This window comes from Staurois parvus, unplaced genomic scaffold (genome assembly GCF_062004578.1).
Source record: "Staurois parvus isolate SC_StPar_1 unplaced genomic scaffold, SC_StPar_1.0 ptg000980l, whole genome shotgun sequence".
Lineage (NCBI taxonomy): Eukaryota > Metazoa > Chordata > Amphibia > Anura > Ranidae > Staurois > Staurois parvus.
The window spans coordinates 3464452-3489132 of record NW_028318776.1 but is presented as its reverse complement, the minus strand read 5'-3'; the positions used below and the strand labels follow the sequence as shown (position 1 = coordinate 3489132).

At 36.4% G+C, this 24681-nt stretch overlaps 1 protein-coding gene across 1 annotated transcript in view; it reads right to left on the bottom strand.

Moving 5' to 3' along the window:
* Positions 1–24681, bottom strand: part of GABRB1 (gamma-aminobutyric acid type A receptor subunit beta1) — a 595526-nt gene continuing 570845 nt past the window's right edge. The window contains exon 9 of the mRNA XM_089657299.1: positions 1–24370. Coding sequence (XP_089513425.1) covers positions 24023–24370 — 348 coding nt within the window. The 3' untranslated portion in view covers positions 1–24022. The remainder of the gene's footprint in view (positions 24371–24681) is intronic.

The following is a 24681-nucleotide window of genomic DNA, read 5'->3' as shown; positions in this document are numbered from 1 at the left end:
TAATGTAAAGAGAAGGATTTTTACTATTTACAGTTAGGTTTACATTTCATTTAATTCTTATTTTGCTGCTCCAACAATGACTTCAAATTGCATTTTAAGGCCTTTGATGGTAAATACTTTAGCAATTCCATTATTCTATACATCCTTGGGCTTAACAATCTATTGTATTAACAATTAAAGAACACATAACTACTATTTTGTCCCAAGTACACTGTTTTGAAATAAACAAACATCAAATTTTATGTATAACTAATCACTTCCTGCAAATTGAATTTGTATGGTTTTTGCTTGGATAACAACATCCCCCTTATCTCCTGTCTTATTTAAATGCAAATTCCATAACATGGGGTTAGGTTTGTAGCACAATCAAGGAAATGCTTCACAGTGGGAGGAAAAACGCACAAACTGTGTAAGTAATTGATAAAAAATATGTCAGTGACCATGACCCTATACAACAATTTTAAAAAGAAGCGCATAGAAAGTATTGGTGAAAATTTGATTTCTTGATAAAAATTTATCTACAGAAATTTGCACGTTCAGATCAGTAAATTGACTCATAAAATGCAGCATATTTTATATATGAAATAGAAAATTGAACTAGAAAAGGATCCATTCTGTCAATTCTTTGCACAACGTTTAATCAAATCTCCTTTTCTCTTTGCACATTAAAAATAAATAAAAGTAAAAAAAAATGCACAGACGTCACTTTTTTTTTTTAAACACAGTCAACAGTAAGATAAGGTCATACAAAAATGTTACCCTGTTTTCTTTAAATGGTTAACATCCAACGAAACAGACAGAACAGATGGAAGTGAGTTATACACAATAGACAAATAAATGCTGAATATTAGTCATTGAAAAATAATCTTCCCTGTGGATGAATCAGATTTGTCAAGGCATAGGTACATAACCAGATTACTTTTTGAATGTGTCATAAGTCATTGTGAAAATTTGAGGCTCACATTTAAACCAATTTCCTGAGTTACTTTTTAGACAAGATACTACATGATGCTGTAAGCGTACTCAGTAAATTTAAAATATCATCATGCAACAGCTTCAAAGATGGAAACCATTGCAACTTTGCAAAATTTGTTTTTTGCTTTCTTAAGATTTCTACAGGTGTGTATTAGTACTTTCATAGCATAGAATATTTAAAGCAATACTGATGCTGGTCTTTGTAAACAAGCACAATATCCAGGTGCAAGTCCATCCAGGTACTTGCAGTTGGGGTCAACTTTGTCTCCCAGCATTCAGGGATCCTTAAACTAGGGAAGTTCTACTGTACACATTTAATTTACTCTAGAAGGTCAGTGCTCTCCCCACCTCATATGCCCATCCTGCTCCTTACGTTGTCCTATCAGCCAACCACTATGTTGGATGACCTCCCTGACCGATAAAGTCTTAGGTGAAGTGATCATTTTCCTAACAGAATGCATTGACCATAGGGAGTCTCCATGCATACTAAGGCAGCTTGTAGTGCTTCTGTTGGATGAACAGTGAACAGTGTCTGTTTGTCAGGTAGGAAACCAGCACGGGTACATTTTAAATTGCATCGTACAAAGAATTCAGCTACAAATGGTAATTACCTTGTTTATACAGTAGTAGTAATACAGATCATTTCAGCTGCTAGTGTGTTTGAATATTAAAACGACCAAATACTATTTACTCTTATATGACATTACCTTATTAACCTTAAAGATAAGCTGAGATAAAACACCAATTCCTGCAATAAATATGATATTAGAATAAATGTTTTATTGTGTTGAAATTTTAATTTCCAAAAGAATTCTTAGCCCATGACAACTACAAGCAAACTGCAGCATAATACCACCCTAACCACAGTTTATTTCCTTGTTTCCTTTTAAAGGGAAACTCCAGCCAACCCAATTTGTATAGATTGAGGAAGGTCTAGAACACAGGTGCATTGGTAAAGTGTCTTGGGGTGTCATTAAAATGAATAGCACCAAAATGCACACAGTGCAGGTTTTTGCACATTACAGAAATGCAACAGTGTAAACCAAACCGAAGTGCTCCCAACTGGTAGATCTCCTTCTTTCCTTTTGACATTACAAGAAGTGAAATGAAATCTTAAGCAGTGCAGTAAAAGTTCAATACAAGAGCCAGTGTTTTGTGGCCCTGCAAATTCCTTTCCGAAGGCATTGATGTGCGCATTGTTTTATTCAATGCCATCTGGACAGGTGTTTTGTCTGTCTTAATTTTGTTTAGGTGAAACTGTGCCTCTTTCTTGGTAAGATTTATAGAATCGAAGCATAATGTTATTTCTTTTGTCCTCTCAGTTTATATTTTTCTGCGCTTGTATAACTGTCATGTTAACTGTCTTTTACAGTGCTAATATACGGATATAGTTTGCTGGTCCTGATTGTCCTTTTTAAAACATAACAATATAAAAAAGAATAAAATAATTAAAAAATACTCTGTTGACTTTCCCATGCACACATAATACATTCTATTAACATAATTGATTACTGTCCATATTCCTGCTGGGAAAGGTTTCCTTGACTTTCTGTTTCAATGGTGATGGTCACAGAGAGAGAAAGTTAGGGGAAATTTCTCCAATGGGGATGCAGATTTGATCTTTATGGCCATCAAAATCTTCACTGGGAAGATTTCCTTTTACTTCCTGTCCTAATGACCACTGCAACAGGGACAGCGAATGAAAGCAAATGATCCCATTAAGAACCCAGATGACAATAGAAAAAAACTTCTACTTTTCTCACTCCCATTTCCACTCTTCCATTTCCACATATGTGTACTGACCTAATGAAGGCTAAGTTCAGTATATATAAGTGAAAAAGATTTGCAGTTTTAACGACTCACAAACACAGGCTGATAGACATTAATAGCACACAGACTGGGATGAAAGCACAGAAACTGGCAGACTGAGAGGGACAGACATGGATGGTCTGTAATAGATAAACTCAGTTTCAGACACTGATAGATATAACTTGTGACAGGCAGACACAGACTGACATACACTGATGAATGTAGACTGTGGGAAATGGACACAGAGTGATGTACATTCTGTTATCCTGCCATATTATTGTCCTGAAATACCTTATATGAGTGAATTATGTATAAAGTCTGTCTTCAACACTCACCAGACCCTGAAAGGAGGATCCTTTGAACCCCCAACACATATTGGCTTTTACTAGACGTGACTACAATGAAATCACTCTCTGGACTATACAAATATGTTTCTGGTGCTTTTCCTCTGTACATATCAGTTTGTACCTGAGATACAGGGCATACTACGGCCGTCACTCCTTGGAAAGCTACCTAAAAAACAATCTCCTTTGAACCAGCACCAAAATAAGAAACAGAATAGATGATCCAAACATCCACCCTTTTTTGACCTGACATACATTAATGGACATAGACTGGAATGGACAGACTCAGACAACTGATTGTAATGGACATAAACTGGGATGTCGAAATGCACAATGACCAATATAAGCAAATATAAATACCTGGATTAAGGCTTGGTTATATTAAACAATATTGGAGATACACACATCCATACCCACCTCAGAAAGTTCTTCCCACTTTTGAGAAAATGATTATCCAAAAATGAGTGGGGTTATGATCATGGAGAACAGGACTTACTTATAGATTGGGTGGGGTTAATTAGACATTTTGACAAGCGTTCAACTATAATATATGTTTCATGTTCTTACTTTAGACTGTGCTGTTTGTAGATATTTTCAGAATGTGTCTTGGGCACTTAATGATGTTAGTGTTTTGTATTTTAAAAATGTTATACTAATTTCTTCTGATATTCTAATTTTTATCAATTTACCTCCAACATTCTCCTTATTTGATTGTGGTAAAGAAGGCACAAGAATATCAGAAATGTATGCAGTGTTCCTACATGCAGGCTACATCAAATATAAATAGACACACTATATATGACACCTACACATATGACCAAATGTTTGTAGACACCTGACCATCACACCTACATGAGCCTGTTGTATATCTAATTTCAGAACAATAGACATTAATATAGAGTTGGCCAAAGCTTTGCAGCAATAACAGTCTTCACTCTTCAGAGAAGAACTTCCACAAGATTCTTGCCAAAGTCGCATTTGTGAGTTCTGGTACTGATGTTGGATGAGAAGACCGGGCATTCCAATTCATCCCAAAGGTGTCAGACAATGTTGGGGTCTGGGCTCTGTGCAGGCTCCTTGCCCGCTTCCACGCCAAAGTTGTCAAATCACGTATTTATGAATCTGTCTTTGTGTACAATTATGGTGAATCAGACATGGGCCTCCCCAAAACTGTTGCCACAAGGATGGAAGCCCACAACTGTACAATTGTCTTGGTGATCAATGCTGTGGCATTAAAGTGATTCTATTTCAGAACAAAACAGAACCTTTTATAGAATGGGTTTATAATATTTCTTGCTGTCCTTGTTTCTGATCTTTGCTTTTTTGCACAGCAATAACCACTTCTGAGCATATCATTTGCTTGTTTTCCAGCTGTGCTGTGTATTTCCATTAGCCAACTCTTATGTCCTTAACCATTGAGTAGTGATATAGTGTTAATGAATGTAGACATCCAACACTCTCAGAAGTGTTGAATGTGAAGATGTTTAGTCAGACTCAGCTCCAGAACAATGAAAAGGTGAACACACACCCTACACCCTAACCCCCACCCCTGGTCTCCAGTGCACTTACGTCCATGAATGATTAACTGACACTGTCCATGCCGCCAGTGCAGATGTCTGGTGATTTGAAAAATCTGCTCTTCTTCCCCATCTTTCCTTAGGATTTCTGGATAGATCAGAGTGATTCTGATTTGACTTTCACACAATCCTAAAACCAGGTCAAATCCCCTGACTCCTGCTGCATTGGCAGTGACAGCTAATCACCCATGGAGGTAAGTGCAGTGGGGAACAAGGGGTGGGGAGGGGAGGGTGTATGGTGTTATTTCACCTTTTCATTATTTGTGAAAAGGTGAACCTACATTTTAATCAGTTGCCCCTGCGGCACAGGCAGGCTGGATCACATACATGTATGTCATCCAGCTGAGGGGAGCACAGTATGCCCCCAGTACCTGGCCACACAATCACAATGTCAACAAAGCTGTTATGAATTAATTTCATTCATAACAGCTATGGTGCCTATAGTGATACTGTGATTGGCCCACAACACACAGCTATCACATGGTTCCTGGGGCAATCACAGCACCCTGTACCATGTGATAGTAGCTGTGGGCCAATCACAGCCCACAATAATAATCCCAGTTGTTATGAATGTACACCATTCATGACAGTTTGAAATATTGAAGGTACAGTGATCATCACTGTAACAGCAATCAAAGTGCAAAAAAAATCCCTGATCCCCCCCCCCGAGAGTAATAATACAGAGTAACTATGGTGACAGTAAACTACTCTGATGAATGTATGTAAGAAAAAAATTTAAAAAGAAGGGTAAAGGTAAAAAAAAATTGTTAAATTTTTTTTTTAACATACTGTTACTAGACAGTATCTCTGATCACTGTCACACCAGTCATATGATGACTCTGTACTGCACTGGTGACAGTATGTAAAAAAAAATTATTTATTTTCTTCATTCTCCAAAAAATTGTAAAAAAAATTACAACTTCAAAAAACTCACCATGACTCTTACTACCGCAGACTGTCTACTTTCCAAAAAGGGGAAATTTGGGGAGTATTTGTACTGTCCTGACATTTTCTTGATGGCCTTCAGAAATTAAAACGGCGATCAGTACATCAGGATTGATCAGTTTTCGTATATATACCATAGTTTGTATATGCTAGAACTTTCACACAAACCAATTAATGTACACATATTGGGATTTTCTTTACCAAAGACGTGTAGCAGAATGCATTTTTACCTAAATTTATGAATACATTTGATTTTATTGAATATGTTTTTTAACAGAGAGTAAAATATATCATTTTTTAAAAACATTTTTATCCTTTTTATGTTTTTTAGCAAAAAATAAAAAAACCCAGTGATGATCAAATACCACCAAAAGAAAGCTCTATTTGTTTGTAAAAAAAGATAGATTTCATTTGCGTACAGTGCCAGTTAAAGTAGCACAGTGCTGAATAGAAAAAATGGCCTGGTCATGAAGGGGCTAAAACCTTCCAGAGGTCAAGTAGTTAAGCAGTACCCTTCTCTGGAAACAACTGAATTCAACAATTTGGAGGGGTTTTATATATTAGGTATATATGTTATATACATACAGTATGTTATGTATTTATTAACTCACTATTACTGTATTTTTAGATTCAAAACTAAGCCTCAAATAATGTATTTCTAATGACCTGCAAGTCTTGTAAATGTTGTATCCTGATAGTTTTGTTACACATGATTGGCATATATATATATGAAGAATATTTTTCTTTACGTTATTATGGACTCTTTAGTCTGTCCTCTCAGCCTAATAGACATTTAAGAGTAATATGATAAATTAATATGGTATTATTTTATCTTGCCCAACCATAAATGTAAATGAAACCAATTCATTTAATATGTCTTTAAATCATTCCAGTCTCTTAGTCTATAGCTATTTGTTCATATAACAGCTTTTGATTTCTCTCTTTTCCTCTCTCTCTCCCTCTTCCCTGTCTTAAAATCAAATTACAAATTCATTTAATTACATTAGGATACTCTTGTGAATGCATTTTCTAGTGATACAGCTCCCCTAGGAAAGCTACAAATGGCAATTATTTAATTATTTTCATCTTTATAGAATAGGATCATACATAGATGTGGTTAACAAGGAAAATAAAGTGATGGTAATCTAAGCTCAACGTACAGGAGCTCCTTAAAGTTGTTTACAAAAACACATGCATCATAATCAAAGTGAGTAGAACTTGTATTGTTGGTTGTCCTGTAGTTAGTATTTTTATTGGTTCTTTATGTTATTATTTGAAAGTCAATCATAAGTGTCATCTACTGTAATGTTGGGGATTATTACTGAACTATTAGAGTGTTTTAAAATAAATAGTCTGGATAAATTTGTAGATATAGAATTATGTTTGGGGAATATACTAGATCTGTCAGGGTTTAGGAAGGAGCATAGGAAGGAAAGAAGGAAGAAAAAAGAAGGAAAGATTATTAAAGTGGTATTAAACACTGAATTTTTATTTTAACCTGCAGGTAAGCCTATGATAAAACGTACCTGTAGGTTAAACAATTATCTCCTAAACGTTCACCGCTTAGGAGATATTCTAGGGAGCAGCAGCCGGTGACACTGTCATGACTCCCGCACACATGCATGGGAGTGACGTCATCGCGGACATTCAAGCAGCCACAACTCATGAACTCAGAAGAAAGACCGAATGAAGATGGAAGCTTCTGCAGCAGTGACAGCTGGCTGCTGGAGGGCTTCGTTTCAAGGTAAGTCTACTAGCACATTCTGCCTTTATCTTGCAGGGTGTTTTTACCTTTAGTACCACTTTAAACTGTTTAAAAAATGCAATTTTTTAAAGGTTTCGAATAGAGAGGAGAACTCCTAGACCCTCTGCCATTTTTTTTATCACTCTGTGTTCTGTTGGGAGAACAATCCTTTTTTTTGTCCTGGGGACCATTATCACCAAGACAGAAAGAAGAAATCTTTAGAACATGAGGGGAAATCTTTAAATGAGGACAAATGTTTTAGTGGCAGCTATCTAAGATGGGATTCCCCCACTCTGGAGAGATTTACTCTCACTTCCTGTTGCATCTAAAAGGGAAGAAATAAAGGGAAATCTTCGCAGCCAGTCACAGACATCACAAAATAATCTGACAGGTGGTAGTTGAGTTTCTGAAAGAACTTATCGACTTCAGTGCTCCTGATTTAATCTTTGAGGATGAATTGTTCCACAGTGCCTGCAGTAACAGATTTCAGTAAGAGTTTCAAAGCTTGTTTCAAATCTGCAAAAATGTGAATGTCCATAGCCTGGCCACAGGATTGCTTTAAGATTTACGTGTTTATAAAATATACCCGATATTCTCAACAGACAGCAAGAAAATCTGCATTCTCCATTAAAGTTAGTAAACAGATGCTGAATTTTTCTTCTCTCCTTTTTTCGCTATGGGTGCAGATCTTCTTCAGTAGATTTTATGGTCAGACCTTATTTACCTTTGTTATGGGCTGTCTGTGAAATAGAGAATGGCTCGAAATGCTGTGAGTGATCAATTTGCCCACTTTAACAGTGTTGTTGTACTTACATTGTATTGCAACAGCAGTTACAGCCATAAAGCTTTCTTATCCTGTGAAAGAACCCTTTTTGTTACCACTAAAGGGGCTGTAGTACTTCACATTTGGGGAGATATGACTGAAGAACTTTCTGCTCAAAGAAAACAATTAAATTGTGTATGTCTGGGAGAAAGAAAGAAAGAAAAATTCAGTACACCTCTGTAATGCATGCACATGTCCCCACGCTTTATTAAAAATACAGAAGGATACCTGTTGATGTTGCCAAAAAGTTCCTGTTGGGGCTGACAGTGCCTTTGCTGTACTGCAATTTCAAGCAGTGTTATCAGTTCTTATCAGAGCTGAATTCTCCCTTAGACTACAGAAAACTATCCTATAAATCATGGAGACGAGTAATAGGGGAGGTATTCCGTAGTCCAACAGAATAGAACTGGGTAGGGCTAATAACACTGCTTGGGATTTCTGTGCAGCAGAAAAAGTATGTTGTCAAGAGCAAAGTTAGGAGCTCACTGCTTTTTAGGCAAATCAACAGGTATCTTTCTGTTTTTTTAACTAAATAAAAAATATTAATATGTAATATTTCATATTTGCCAACTCTATCTTTTTGATTTTTTTTTATACATAAAGACAGAAGATATGTAGAACACCACTAAAAATTACCTTTAAGAAATCTTTTTTCATAATGTTTGCTGTAAAATATTATAGTATTACTGAGGCCTTTGGAAGTGAGTTTATACCACTGATGTTGTGTGATGAGATTGATACAGATCAGCGCGAAGTGTTTCCCTCTTGTTTATTTGTGTTATTAAAAGTACATACAGTGAAATTTAATTTTAAGACTGTTTATGGCAAGAACTGCCCTTTGACCACATTAAATAGTTAACATCGTTCCCTTATTCTGCAATCATTTGTGGAATAATAAGAAACATCTGATTGGTTGCTATGGACAGTTTACCATTCCTAAGATGTGGTGGCTGCATTAGTATTTTTTCTTTTTTTAGGCTTTTATTTTCCTTTATTTTCACTTGGTGACCTTGCCAGTAACACACCTCCTGTCCTAGGGTGACAATGTACACTTACTGCATTGTACCTATGATGAAGCAGCATTGTCACCCTAGGATTGGAGTGTGTTAGGACTACAGAACACCTTTCCCTTTCCTCATCTCCATAAAACAGATAACAAAAAATTTTCTATGGTATATTTAACAGATCAAAAAGAAATAAATAAGACAAGTTGGTTTAAAGGCCTAATCTGGTTGAAAACTTTTGAAAAAGATCACAGTTCAGAGATCAAAGATATTGTGCTAAGTGTAATAACCATAGTAACCAATCAGAGTTCACTGTCTTAAAAAGGACAATTAAGACTAAAGCCGGGCATAGATGGTTCAAATCTCAGCTGGTTCAGCAGGGACTGGTAGAGATTCTAAGCATCTATGGGCAAGCTGATTGTACCCAAGTCGATTGTTGGACGACTTGTATTACATGGGGGTATAGGCGCTAGCAATAATCCCTGTGTTCTCCAGACAGGGACAGCTCCCTGCAAACCCCCTCCTCCCACCAGGAGAACACAATTGTTTCATGGGAGAGATTCCCCCATCAACACTGACTGTGGCTGTAGAAAAGAAAATCGCATCATCTATGACCTGCCTAAGGCTGGCCATAGATGGTTAAAATCTCGGCCGGTTCAGCAGGATCTGGCAGAGATTCAAACTGTTTATGGGCAGGCTGAATGTACAAAGTTGATCGATTGATCAACTTGGGTACAGCCAGCTTGCTGGATTTGCTTGTAATGATCTCTAGCAGCTGGTATCACTGTCTTGATATGAGATGAATTGCCAAAAACACATATGTCATTGTTATATGGTAGCATTGGTATCTGACCTCAGCGTACTCCCTTCTCTGAACGTCTACCATTTGGTGGCATGAGATAACCCAAGGCCATTAAAGTTACTCCCCATGATAATTTATTGAGCTGTTACTGTACACAGATCAGTAACTAGCAGTAATAAAGTTACAATTTTTTAAAACTAGTTAGCAGTTTTCCACTTTCTAGGGACTCATTCTGGGGTATGTCCCTAAATGGCTATACTCCATGACCTGGAGAGGAAATGTACAAAAGAAATTAGTCTTTTCAGGGTAATAAATCAATCTGGCAGGAGAAAATTATATATTTATGGAGAACAAACAGAAAACAACTGGGTGAAAGCTTATTTCGAGAGCTATGGGCTACTGCTCTTTGCACGTTGCTTTGAAAAAACCCATTGGTGTGCACACATATGGCTTTCATACTCTTAATCACCCCTTCTTTTTTACTGAGTAACATTTCTTACAGCCGCTGTAGTATCTAAATTATAAAGTAACAAAATAGCTTGGATTATAAATCGGCATTTCAAGAATATTATGTTTCAGCCTGTTTCATTAATTAAAGCAGTTTTAATTTTTCTTATATATATATTTACAGTATTAATAGACAAAGTTGTTTAAAATCTTTGAACAACCCCATTATAACAACAGTTCAGTGAAATATGTACAGAATTTACAGATATGTTTACACTTTTGACTGCTCAGTCAACAGCCCATCAATGCCTCAGTCTGCAATTATCAGGTTCCTCTGGCAATGATGAGGTTAATACACAGGAACAGAATACAGAACATTGTTTTTCCTCTTTTCAGAAGAATTCCTGACCTGTTACAAAGTTCTGGCAAGCTTACAATCCATTAGATGAACATTCTCCATTAAATGATTTAACATTTTGAGACGTAACAGAGAAAATCAATTTGGTATAATGACCTCCAAGTCCAAAAACAGCCATTTTCTGAGGAGCTTAAAAATGTACACAGGATTTCTATTTTGCTTTTTTCTAAAGTTGTCACCCCTATAAACTATTTTTACCTATTGGAACTTTGCCTTTATGTCTAGTAAGCTCTCCTAGGCAGGGAGCCTGCTTTGGGGTGACTGTAAGGTTGGACTACCTTTAGGTAGTCATTGAAAGCAACGGGCAGTGATACATTTTACCTGTCTTCGAAGGATGACGCACCACAGCATTCTCCTTCCCCACTTAAGGACAAAAAGGTGAAACCTTTGTAAACCTTTCTCCAGGAAAAAAAAAAACACATGGCTATTGGATCATAAATATATTTTCCAAAAGGCAGAAAATATTTTGTTTGAAAATGATCACTTCTGATGAATAAAGTTAACACATTTTCACAAAGCCTGATGGTAGAAAGCTATACCTGGATCGATTGCAATGTTTGCAGTATCAGACTGTGACCATGCCGAGACAGCCCATATATTACCTTTTTATTCTTCAATATATTTCCTTTAACTAGTATTTTGTATGATAGCTATCCTATCTCTGCATTACAGCTTTTGAAATTCTTCCCTGCTCTCTTCCCTAATAAAGTATGTATTGTATGTGTTGCACATTGCATGCAAGAAACTGGCTTCAAGTTGCTCGCCTCAGCAATATTTCTATCTGCATCATATTACACATCTAATGATTTGCTAAGCACATCCAGTTTCAAAAAAGACCCAATTCACAAAATGTCTTGCAGGTTACCTATCATAGTCTAGGATTTATCGGCCTCTCTAGCAATATTGATATTCTAAGGCAAGGTAAAACCACCCTCAAGTCATAAATGCCTGAGGAAATAACAAAAACTTTAGAAATCCAAGGGAGATTATTATCCAGAATTGTGTACTGAGTTTTTAAAATCCATGATGAAATTATATTTGTAGTATGGCAAAGTTCTGCATAACTATTAGGATCCCTCCCTTTTGATGTGGTTTATGAAGACTGATGAGTGGGACTTCAAAGCCATAGAAGGCTCTGTCCAGAAATGGACACTACAAGATGGAATGATGTCATGATAAGACTTAACCATTTCAAGATTTTATTTGATTGTGCCATTTCTTTGAGGATTAAACTTACATTAACATTAAATAATTCACCCTGCAAGGTCCACGTTACTGTTATCTTGGAACTGTCAACATGAAAGTGGGGACTCATCAGCCACGGTAGATAATAAAAAACTGTTCAGATTTTTAACGTTTATTAATTTTATTTTCATACCTCTAGGGAATTTGCCCCCCCCCCCCAGAAGCCTGGATGAAAAACTGGGATTGCTGGGCTGTGAAAACGTTTGAATACTTACTCCCATCATTACATGAGTGAAAACTAACTCATAACCTAGCAACAAGGCAGGACATGGGGATTGACAACTAGCTTGTCAGCCAGGCTTCTAGACAGACCCAAATATCCTACAGGTATTGCAGTTTTTTCCTATCTACTGGGGCCCCTTGATTCCAAATCAGCTCTCATGCTCCATTACAAATAAGTCTGCTAGAGGATCCACTGTTTCTAGTGGATCTATAGCAAGCACACTTTAACTGTCTTAGGGGAAATATCTCAGGCGGGGGGAGGAAAATAGATTTTAATAATTTTTTTCTCTTATGTTTTTATGGCTGCATAGGCTCTTGAAGCACTCATTGTCCTGCCAAAAAAAGAAAAATGTTCAAAATGTGTTTGTTACCATGGAATACTAGACAGCGTGAATTGTTATAGCTTGGAAAATGTCTTGTGTGTAGCTGCAGATAACTCTAAAACCCCGTTGCAATTGGAAAAATTGAAACATTCCAGTCAGACACAAAATCTACGTTGAAAGCTTTTACATATATAAAATGCAGCAAAACTCCCTGCAGCTGTCTGATGAGTTCATCAAATCCAGCTGACAGCACACTTCACATGTATACAGGTGTTGCCGAAACCCTTTTTTTACTGTCCTGCCCTAAAATATTGATGTAACAAAGGTGTAGTTACTCTCCAAAAATTGACATAGTACTGAGTCTGACTCTTGTAATTTAAACTTTGAATATTGACTTTCATTGCTGGCTGTCCCATTTATGTAAATAAGTGTTGAAAATTGATATCAGTATATGAAAAAAAAAATAAAATAAAATTATTCCAATTATTCCGTAATGCAATCCACTACAGAGAGTAGCAAAGAGTGTGCAAAATAGACTATATAATAATATATAGTGTATAGAAAAATATATAATTGTAGGATATTTATCTGAACTAATTCTAGACATTTATAAATCCAAATGATGATAGCATAAGCTTGTAATTAATGTCACTTCATGCTGCTTCGAAGACTGAAGACTTCTAAAAGCTGTAACTAATAAAATAGGCCAAAAATGTATAGGCCATAGTTTACTAAAGGGAGTGAGTTACAAGCATCTCTATGAATACAGACTAGGATCTGGGTTGTGGGGAAAGGTACAAACTGAGAATGAAGTGTGAAGGTGGGGTAGATTAGAAGCATTTGCAGGCTGAGAGCTCGCTTTCATGAAGTCAAACGTGAAGACACTGTGGGGTTGATTTTTACTAAAGGCAAACAGGCTATTTACTTGCAAGGGAATTTTTACTTTGCGAGGGAATTTTCTCTTAGCTTAGTGAATGAAATGAAGCTTTGCTGACATTCATTATCCACACATATGCAAGCAAAATGCACTTTTTAAAAATGTTCCTTGCATGTTGGATATTCTTTGCAAAGTGAATTTTCACCACGCTCGCTAAGCTAAGGGAAAAATCTCTTGCAAATGAAACAGTCCATTTGCCTTAGTAAATGAAAGTTTTCAATCCAAGCTCCATTCTGCAGGATCTCTGCAGACCTAGGTGCAAATATGATCTTAGCCGTAATGGCCATGTTTCTATGCAGGTCAGAAATGCCTTCCTTAATTGACTTTGATATGGAGTGTCAAATATGGGGTTGATTCAACTCCAACTTCATGACTATAGGGGCAAATAAAGTTACCTACTTGATATTTAAGTAATATGAGAAGAGCATGATATGATATCACCTTATAACCGAGTTCATTGAGTGAGGCTTAATCAGTCATTCTTCAGTACAGGCCATATTTACTGGAAGTGAATCAGTGTCGTTCTTTGCTTGCACATCATGTCTTTTCAAAGCAGTCAGTGAAACAACTGGTAGATTGTCATCGTCTGATGTTATGATGCTGTTACATGATAATGCTGCACACTGAGGCATTTAAACACCATCAGTGTTGTAGTCAAAACAGCACCAAGCACACAAATCCTATAATGATTTGTTGTAGAAAACCCACCGATATGTCTGAGCGGGGTGAGGTCGAATAACTGCCAAGATCTCACCAGCAGGCTTTTCCTTAAGGCAAATGGATACTTTTCATTTGTTGCAGTCTATTGAATAACACCCACTGGATGCATACTGTATATTTCAAGAGAATAACACCAAACCAGGCATAAGTTCCTATTAAATCAACAGTAAATCCAATATATAATATACTTTTCCAATAACATCCATAAACATGATTGTTAAAGAATCCACCAGGGTGAATAAAATATTTGACACTGAGTATTCTCTTGCAGCTGTCAACCATTTCATGCTGGCTGCTGTTTCTAAAAAGAGTTAAAAGTTCCTAACAGCAAAATATCTTCCCGCAAGATACTTGTATATATTTAATTCTGACAACTTCCTAATATGGAGTTGTGCTAGCATTTTTTGATATACAGTATATCTATTTTCTGTCCTTTTAAAGCCCGGTTGACATTTCTTTGAAACCTGTTATAGTCCTGTATCCCTGCATCTTGTGATTTGTGAGTTTTGCATGAAAATGCCCTAAAATACTCATGTTTTTGAACAAAAATGTTACTTTCTGCATTCCCAATCCAGTTCTCTCTGCTGGCACAGCTGAGTAACCACCACACACAGACTTGTATTGCAGAGGAAAAGAGGAGATTTGTTACTGAGTGCTAATTACAGAGTGCAATAGGTTTAACTCTGGTGTTTATTACACTGCACAGTGTATTTAGACAGACTGTAAAAGCAGAGATTGCATGATGCTAGCTATCTCTGGATTAATGCTCAATATTGCAGCTAAAGCTGGTTTTGATGATTGGAGGTATACTTTACCAAAAAATAATTTCTGACAGGTATAAATTGCAAGCATCCGGGGCAGCTTTAATTGCTAAATTTCACACTACTACACAAGTGTAAAACTTGCCTGGACACTCACGCCTCCCTTGCATTCTTATTGGCCAGCGAGGCATAGTGATGGGCTTGAAGGAATGTATGGTGGTCAGGACAATGCTGCAGCACTAACAGGAAATGTGGGATCTTTCCCTGATCAAAATGACCCAACATTCAAAGGGCTACTCTGAATCTGCTGCAGGTAGGGCCTGATTATGCTCTCTAGTAGAGGAAAGTGAACCTCAAGAATGGTTGAACAGTTTACACATATGCAATTCAAATGTGTATTTAGCTGCCTTAAGTTGTGCCTTTTTAGTACCTATGTACACTATTTAAACGTTAAGGTCAAGACTAAATTTAAAAAAAAATATTTTAAAGTGGAGTTCCACTCAAAAGCAGAAGCTCTGCTTATCTGCCTCCCCCCTTCCACTGCCATATTTGGCACCTTTGGGGGGGGGGGGGGAGCGGATACCTGTGTTTGACAGGTATCTGCTGCCACTTCAGGCTCCTCCCTCCCGCAGTCTTCTGGGAACATTCACAGGTCCCAGAAGATAGCCGGACCAATCAGGAAGCGCAGCACGACTCGCGCATGCGCAGCGGGCACCAGGCTGTTAACCCGCAAGCTGTCACAGCCTGGTGCCCACAGTTGAGATGCCAGCACCGAGGAGAGAAGAAGGAGAGAAGGAATAATGCGGATGAGAACATTGCTGGACTCTGGGACAGGAAAGTGTGTGTTTATTAAAAGTCAGCAGCTACAGTTTTTGTAGCTGCTGACTTTTAATAAACACAAAAATGGCTGGAACTCCGCTTTAAGTTAGGTCAATATGAAATAGTTCAGCCAGTCTGTTGATTGCAGGTTTTCTGCAGTGGTTTTTAAGCTATGCTTAAAAGATCCTGAATAAAGTGTAATTTAATCTGCAACTATTCAGCTACACTCACAACACAGAGACAGCTGAAGACCACATCCCCATCATAACTGCTCTTTGTGCAGTCATATGGCTTTTCAAAAAGAAAGCAGCAGATGGTGTTGGGCTTTCTTTTAAAAAAGCCCAGCATGTTCTGCCAAAAAAATATAAAGCACCCTTTTTTCATGTGTGTTTGAATTGCAAATGTATATTAAAAAGTTGATAAACACTCAGAAAAAAAAATAAATTGGAAAAAATTTAGAATTTGAAAAAAAATGTTTTTAGGAAATGTGTTAATTTACATAATTGCTCATATTGTGAAAAATAAGACTTGAAAAACATGTGCTTACCTGCTTAAAATACAAGTATTACATCATCTATACCCTTCTAGTGCTATCATTTAGCATGAGATGTAGAAGTTACCCATGTACCAAAATTGTTAACAGTGAGAGATAACCTCACATTCAAAGAGGTGTTTCTGCTGTAAAGTAATTAACAAAAAAACTATGTTGCTCTAGTTGAGTTGACTGGCTACCAATATTCTGGAAAAATGTAAAAACTTGGATGAGTCATGGTAGCAATGACTTGCAAATCTCCAACTTGTATGACATGAAATTTTTAGCTTTAAAGTTCAATAATCAAATAAATCTACATGTGAAACACTTTTAATGAGCCTGTATTTTATGTTCATAAATGCACATGAAGAAGTTGTCTAACCTGCATTTAACTAACCTGCTGAGCACATGGCTAGTAGCAAACAGATGCTTATTTAGGAGGAGATAAATCAGGACACTGGTATATAATAAATGTACAACATAACAAAGTGTACATTTTTCAACAAGATTTACAACTCAAATTAGAAGCAAAATAAGGCAATTTTAAAGCAATATAAAATGAATAATGTAACTTAAACTTCTCTGTGATATTAAGATGCAAAGTGCAGTATTTATGGTCATAATGGCTTTAATTTAATTTAATTCTAAAATATAAAATACTTCTCTGTTGTCTTTATTTCTGCATTTTATTAGAAGTGTATATCATAGTATTACAATATTTTGTTTTCATTTGAAAATTTGATGGACTATTTATGTATTCAGCTATTTGGAAGGTGGAAAACGACCCTTCCAGTGGGGCTTTTCCATGCTGCAAGGGTTAAATATTCAATAACTCTAGGGGTAGATTATTAAGCTGTAATACTTACTCTATTCCTCACTGTAGTGGACACCCTCCATCTCTGCAACCAGTCCCCTGCAGCCTCTTCTCTAAGGAGCTCCGGCTTGCAGTTGCCCACTTACCTCCTCACATACAATACAGGACTCATAGTCCTGCATCACATGTGATGGTGCCAAGGCCAAAGGAACCCAGAGCTTACAGGGAGAAAAGGAAGGTGGTAGAGTACTGGAGAGAGCACAAGACCCAACTACAAGGGTTTTTTTTCTTTTCCAGGAGTTGAGCTTTAAACTGTACTCTCATGATACAGATGAACATCTTCTGTATAAGGCACTATATTAGCCAAGGTGTGTAATATTGCAGATCCATGAACTAAACTTTAGTAATCATCAATTATTTTGCTTGTTCTTAGTGGCAGTGACACAGTTGGAAGAAAATGTTTGGGAACCTTTTAGACTTAACTGCTTTTCTGCTTGGAAGGTTACCTAATCCATAATAACAAAAACCATAAAGACATTCTTAAAAAATAAATTTTAACATTGCCTTATTTTATTAAGAAAATGTGCTTTAAGCACTCAAGACCATTGGTGGAAAAGGTATGGGTATTTACTTTTAGAAAATAGTGGAACCTCCTTTATTGATAATAACCTCAACCAAATTATTTTGTAGTCGTTTGGCATTTCTGTTCAGAATTTAATAGGTATTTTGGTCTATCTGTTTTAGCTTACTTGTGGAAGGTTTTCCCATGTATGGGATTTCTTCCTACAATCTAAAAACATGCCAAACAAGTTACTTATCTTCCTCCTTAACTGCTGCCAGGTTTTTTTTGGGTGTGATCGATTGTGAGCTACTTTGGACAGCATAATATGAATGCATTCTGAAAATCAGTATGAAATGTAATATGTTTATGTTATATAAATAAATGAATTAATGAACAGACTGCATTGGGTAATACTACAACATTTCAATGAAACAGAAGTCAAAACCATGACTTGCTCATTTTTAAATACAGAATTGTTTTCTGCTTGAACCATTCTAATGCTAAATTACTCATGTGTGTTAGATCATTGTCATGTTGCATTACCCAACTTCTTGTCAGCTTCAGATTACAGACAAATGCCCTGACACTCTGTTGCTGATTTTTCTGAGACAGCTTGGGATTCACTGGTCCCTCAGTAACTGCAAGCTGTCCAGACCCTGAGGCAGCAAAGCAGCCTTAAATTTCATCTCCCTGCGCCGTTCTTCAAAGTTAGGATGAGGTTTTGGTGTTGATAGGCAGTGTTTTATTTTTCCAAACATAATGCTATTTAGTAAGAATTCAACTTCAGTTCAATTAGAAATGCTGTAGAACATCTAGATGGTCTTTATTAAATTATGCAGCATTTTTTAGGTTTTTTAGATGGCAGTGATTTGTTAGCTGTTTAGCATTTATTTATTTTTGGTAAATTATATAAGTTATAAAATGCAAATGATGTATGTAAATATTATTATTATACAGGATTTATATAGCGCCAACAGTTTGCTCAGCGCTTTACAATATAACGGGAGACAATACAGCAACAATACAGTTCAATACAAGAGGGTTAGGAGAGCCCTGCTCCTTGGAGCTTACAATCTAAGAGGAAGGGGCTAGTGGTACAAAAGGTAATAACTGTGGGGGATGGACTGGTAGGAGAAAGAGAATATTCCATTATTAGCTGAAGGCAGGATAGGCTCCGCTGAAGAGATAGGTTTTCAGAGATCGCCTAAAAGTGAGCAGAGTAGGCGATAGTCTGATAAATTGGGGTAGAGAGTTCCAGATGATGGGGGAGGCTCTGGAGAAGTCCTGGAGATGAGCATGGGAGGGGGAGACAAGGGAGCTAGAAAGTAGGAGGTCGTGATGGTGGGAACCCATTTTGCAAATATGCAAATGTAATCTGCATTTTAGGACAGAGTCTACTTGCATTGATATTCACTCCTAGACAGAGTAACAATTGCTTTAAATGGGCTGTTTAGAAATATGTGCATTGCAGCAAGCAGAGTTGTGGTGTGAATGGGTCCTTTGGTTTGTTAGGTTCTAAACCGCTCAGCTGTATGCTTGACTGTCGACTGATAGAGGGCAAAATTTCTAAAAGTCATTGCATTAATGCATCTAATATCATGTATGTAATCATGTTTATGTGCATATGTATGCACGTTTACACGTATATGGCAATAAGCATAAATGCATTCTACTGGCCAGACTATTCATTTATTCTGGCCAATAGAATACATTTACACTCATATAAATTATGCTCATAAGCTCCTCTCTGAATGCAGCTTTGGTGCACTATTTTTAAAGCCTCTAAATGCTGCTCATAAAACACTGATTTAAACACCTGATGTGAATGGCCACATACGCTATTATAGAGCTGCATTTAGAGGCTTAAAAAAAGTCATAATACATGAAACCTGAATTTTACTGGAACACTTTATTCAATGACTGTATTATGTGACTCCAGTTCTCTTTTCCAACTTTGATTTTTAAACCATTACCTGCATCTGTGACACCTGGGTCTAGCACTAAGTTCAAAAATACACTCCTTTGCTCTGGGGCATAATGTAACCATAGTGCATCTGTTTTGTGGTTACAGGAGAATTCCTATGATGTCATCTCTAACCAATTTGATTCAGTCTCATCTGAAGTAACAGATCACAGTGGTCTTCCTTGCAGATACCACCACTTAAAGTCAGTCTTTAACTACTAGAAAAATCCAAGCAGTCTGAATTCCTACCTTCATCCCAATTTACATCCTCTGTTGTAATTTTTGTTAAATAACAATATACTTGCTTAGAAAAAGAGCTGAAAATTTGTGCTCACATGATAATTGGTGTCTCTTCTCTGTTGTTCCAGCGTTGGTCATAGGATTCCTCACTTGCTCAAATGTTTAAACATATGAGCGTTGTATTGTCACTTTTTTCTATTGCATTCCTCACAGTAATTATCATGAACCCACCCCCCCATGACCAGTGGGCCTGTTCATAATAGCCTCTTTTCATATGCCCTGGATAAATAACGCTGGGTGTTAATGAATCATGAAGAGAGGCGGCAGCTACTGAAAATAGAGGACGCAGCAAAGGACACAGAGACTTTGATAAATATTACCCAGACAAAGGAGGGGAAAATAATATGAAATAAATAAAAAAAAAAAAATGGATTTGGACTTAAAACTGATTCAGCAGCTCATTAGGAAAAAAGTGTAGAAAAATTATTTAAAAAATGAAATAAAATCCCCCCCTCCCCATTACCTTTCAACCTGGTGCTCTGTTATTTAACACGTTTGCAATTGTAGGAGTGTCAAAAGTTAATTTTCAGCTGGACTCTGACCCCGTGACACTTCAACTTATGTGCAATACTCAGATGAAGTTAAATAAAAGAGTACACACCTTTCATTAAACCCACATCATTATTTAATGATGGGATGTTCAGATTCATGAAAAAGCACAATCTTTATCATCAAAATTTTCCCCCAGTCAAATGAATCAGTCTTTAACTGTCTAATTTTCAAATTTAAATATTTTACAATTTACAAATGTACCTATCTAGCATCTAGCTCATATATTACAATAGTATTGCAAGTTGTCAGTTATCTGGCACAGAAGTAGATTTGTCATGGTGGTCAGGATTCAAGGACAATAATGACAAAACTCGTATATAGAGCTATGCTGTCTGCCAGCCTTAACCCTGCTGACATAACATGACTCTATATCTAATATTTAAATGTATCTTAGCTGTTCTTTGATGAATAAATTCGCTTTTTTAAATGCGTGGAGATTGGAATATGGGCTTACTTCCCACCATGCCATAGCTATTACCCTTCAATTTATAAAAAAAAATTTACATTGTACTACAATGTAGTTATGAACATTGTTATATGACAATACTAACCTGATAGGGGCTAAAACAACTAATACATCTACAGTTGATCCTATTGAAGTGGGCATGTGTCTATATTATTGGCAAGCAAACCATGTGCTATTTGAGAGAGTTGAGCTGAGCAGTTCCTTAGGTGGCACCGTATCTGCTGTTTTCATTGATGCCCCTGTGGTCTCATAACTGTGTTTTGTCTCTTAGTCACAGCTCTTCGCATTATCCTCATTGAAAAATTGAGAAACTCTAACCATATTTCTGTATCTTGAGGCATGACAATCATTAACTACCTCTCTTTCCCATCTCTCAATGCATTAGGGAGCAGAGTAGTAAAATGAATTTGTTTTCCATCAGGCAACATAAAAGTCCTGGCTTGGGCTCAGTGCAACTTTCGGATGGTGGTATTTATCAAGTCAGTGTAATGAGAACCAAAAATAGGAATTCAGTGAAAATACACTATATTTCCTTTAGTAAGGAGATACAAAACACAATGATCCTGTGCAAATTACAGTAACACATATAAAATCTAAATTAAATTAGAATGTATTCCTATTATAAATTAAAATTGTTAGTGTTATTGCTCTTTGCATTGTCTTATTAAGCAAGACCAAACTTTTAAGGTTTGGGTATTTTACCCTTCCAGCTATGTATGGCAGTCCTGCACACTATACAATCAGGAGTAGACAAATTGTACTGTATGGTGACTTAATGTAATCCTTTGTCCTCCATTGTAGCTAATATTCTGGCTTAGTGGCATATTCTTTGTTTTTGCTTTCTTGTTTAAATTTGACACATTTTACCTTTTTTTGTATATTGTATATTTAATTAAAATGTTAACAATAATTCAAAGTATATATACAATTCCAAGGATAAGAACTAATGGTTGTTGTGCCACCATTGGTTTAGTCATATGGTAAAGGGTCATATTGGAAGGGAAAAATATTTGCATTTACCCTTTTTATGTTGCCTAGTTGTATTGATGTTCTTTGTCAAATATGCAAATAAGTTCTCTATTTAAAATGGAGGAGCAAATATGCAAATAAGTTCTCTATTTAAAATGGAGGAGCATTTCATAAATACATTTTATGTTGCCTAGTTGTATTGATGTTCTTTGTCAAATATGCAAATAAGTTCTCTATTTAAAATGGAGGAGCATTTCATAAATACATTTCGAAAACGCATTTAACAATACTGATACTCAGACTAAGTATATCACAGATTTGTTGATGGTGATTAGCTGGTATGGGAAGTGCAGAAAACAAATAGTAAAATGATCCCTATAAGTAAAACAAAAAAAATGCCTTCGGTATAAATGTTGTGTAATATTTTTTGTTCAGAAGTTTTTTTTGTTCTCTCAGCTACCAAAAGGCGGCACCATACTTTGAGATTGGTGTACAGGAATTCAGATGTTACTTGCATCTTGCTATCTGTCCTGTTAACATTTTACATATTCACCCATGAATGTTATTATAACAGCTAAAAAACTTTCAATTTTTGTATAGCAGCCATTTAAGTTAAAAATAAAAGTCAGATTAATGTCAGCTTAGGCACAGCTGCTCATAAAACTGAAACAACATTTTTTTCAGGAGTAGCTTTTCACTCTTTGCCATGACTGTATAATTGTTGTGAAGAGGTACTTATTGAATGTACTATAGTTGGATTACAATACCATGTACAATATATAGGAAGGGCAAGGGTTTGGCAGACAAGGAAGCTTTCTGTGGGACACAGGCTCTCTATTAAATGCAATTACATTTCCCCCTGCTTTAATAGATTAGCTATTATGTAAAATGCTATATCGCTGATCTGGAGTAACCATGTAAACTAGTGCTATACATAACACAAGACTTAGATGCACAATTTGCATATATGCTTAAAGCATTAATTTGATTTGACCATTTTCCATGTAATCCATTTTCCTTAAGGAAAGTATTATCAAACCAATTTTCTTTTCTTTTGTAGACCTTCTTCTTTGCAGTTCATGTCAACATTCTACTCATGGATGTATAATCCTGTTGTATAGCCACTTGGTAGGAATCTTATTGGTGATTATTTCTCATTCATACACCCTCTACCACAGGGGTGGATCATGGCAGTAGGAAGCCCCTAGGGCTAATGGTAAAGTCTGCAAGTGTGGAAAGGGCCCTGTCACATTCACGGCTTCAGGCCCTATCTTCCACCCACAGTATCTATACAGGTCATTTATGTTCTGAAAGCATAGTTATTCTTGTCACACATAATAGAATGGTCTTAAAAAACTGTTATCTTTTTCCCCCACTTGTACATATTCTTATATCTCAGATTTCCCACATGGCTCTACATGACAGTAATGATGGTGATGACCCATATGGCAAGGATTCACAAGACCAAAGGTGTTGATATTTAGCTGTAAACCTCATTATATCCTTAAAAGTTATTCTGTGTGTAGTAAAAATACAATGACCGGAGGTGTAAAAAAGACTTTACAGAGGAATCTATTTAAAGTACAAAATGTGAGAGAATGGTGGATTAACCTCTTTGCTGTACTAGGATGCTGGGATTTTTTTTGCAGCTGAGAGGTTAATGATGAGAGATGACATGTGATATATTTATAAAGCTTTTTCTTACCATAATGTATTGGAGCAAGTTTTGTCTTCAATTAAGAAGACAAGAAGCTTTTTTTTAATAAAAGCTAAACTCTTTCTTTCTAAAGAACCTACAATTTGAAAATTAAATGCAGTGTGCAAACACTAAAATCATTTTAATGGCTGAATATCTTACCTTGAATTTGCAGCACTATTGCTAATGCAGTCCCTTCAGGATCAGAAAAATAGACCTAGCATCTTCAAAAAAAGTGATCTAACTGCATAAGTTAGTGTACATAATAAAGCCAATACACAATATTAAAGAAGATAAAAGCAACAGGAAATATCATCCTTGAATACCGGTCTATGCCATTCACATCAGTCAAATCAGGAATTTTAATTTTAATCTGAGAGGCGCTCCTCCTCAGTCGCCCTTTTTTGTGAACCATGTGCCTATCCAATGTGCTTCTGCTGTACATATCTCTGTTGGCAATGGGTTTCCGATACTGGATGCTGGCACTGTCATATGAAAACATGGTAGCTCTTGGGTCGATAGTACTGGTTAGGACTTCTGAACCAGAGACTTCATTTCTCAGTTCCAGAGTTGTCAACAAAATGTTTCCATGTGCATCAACCTGCAAAATAAGAAAGTGTCTTCAGGAGGAATCTGTGCACATATGGGCAACAGATCTAGCAGATAAAATAAGGTTTCTTGAGGTACATCATCTTTAAAAAGGCTTAACTTTTTAAAGGATGCTATTATCCAAATTATGAAAAAACATTAGGTTCAATATAAACATACATCTACAATAGGAAATGAGCGAATGACCAGATGGTGCTAACTTTATTAAAAAAAAATCAAATAAAAAGGCATTCCAATCGCAACAACCTGTAGAAAAGGAAATCATGTCCTCATAGCACAGGATTTATGGCAAGACTAGCCATC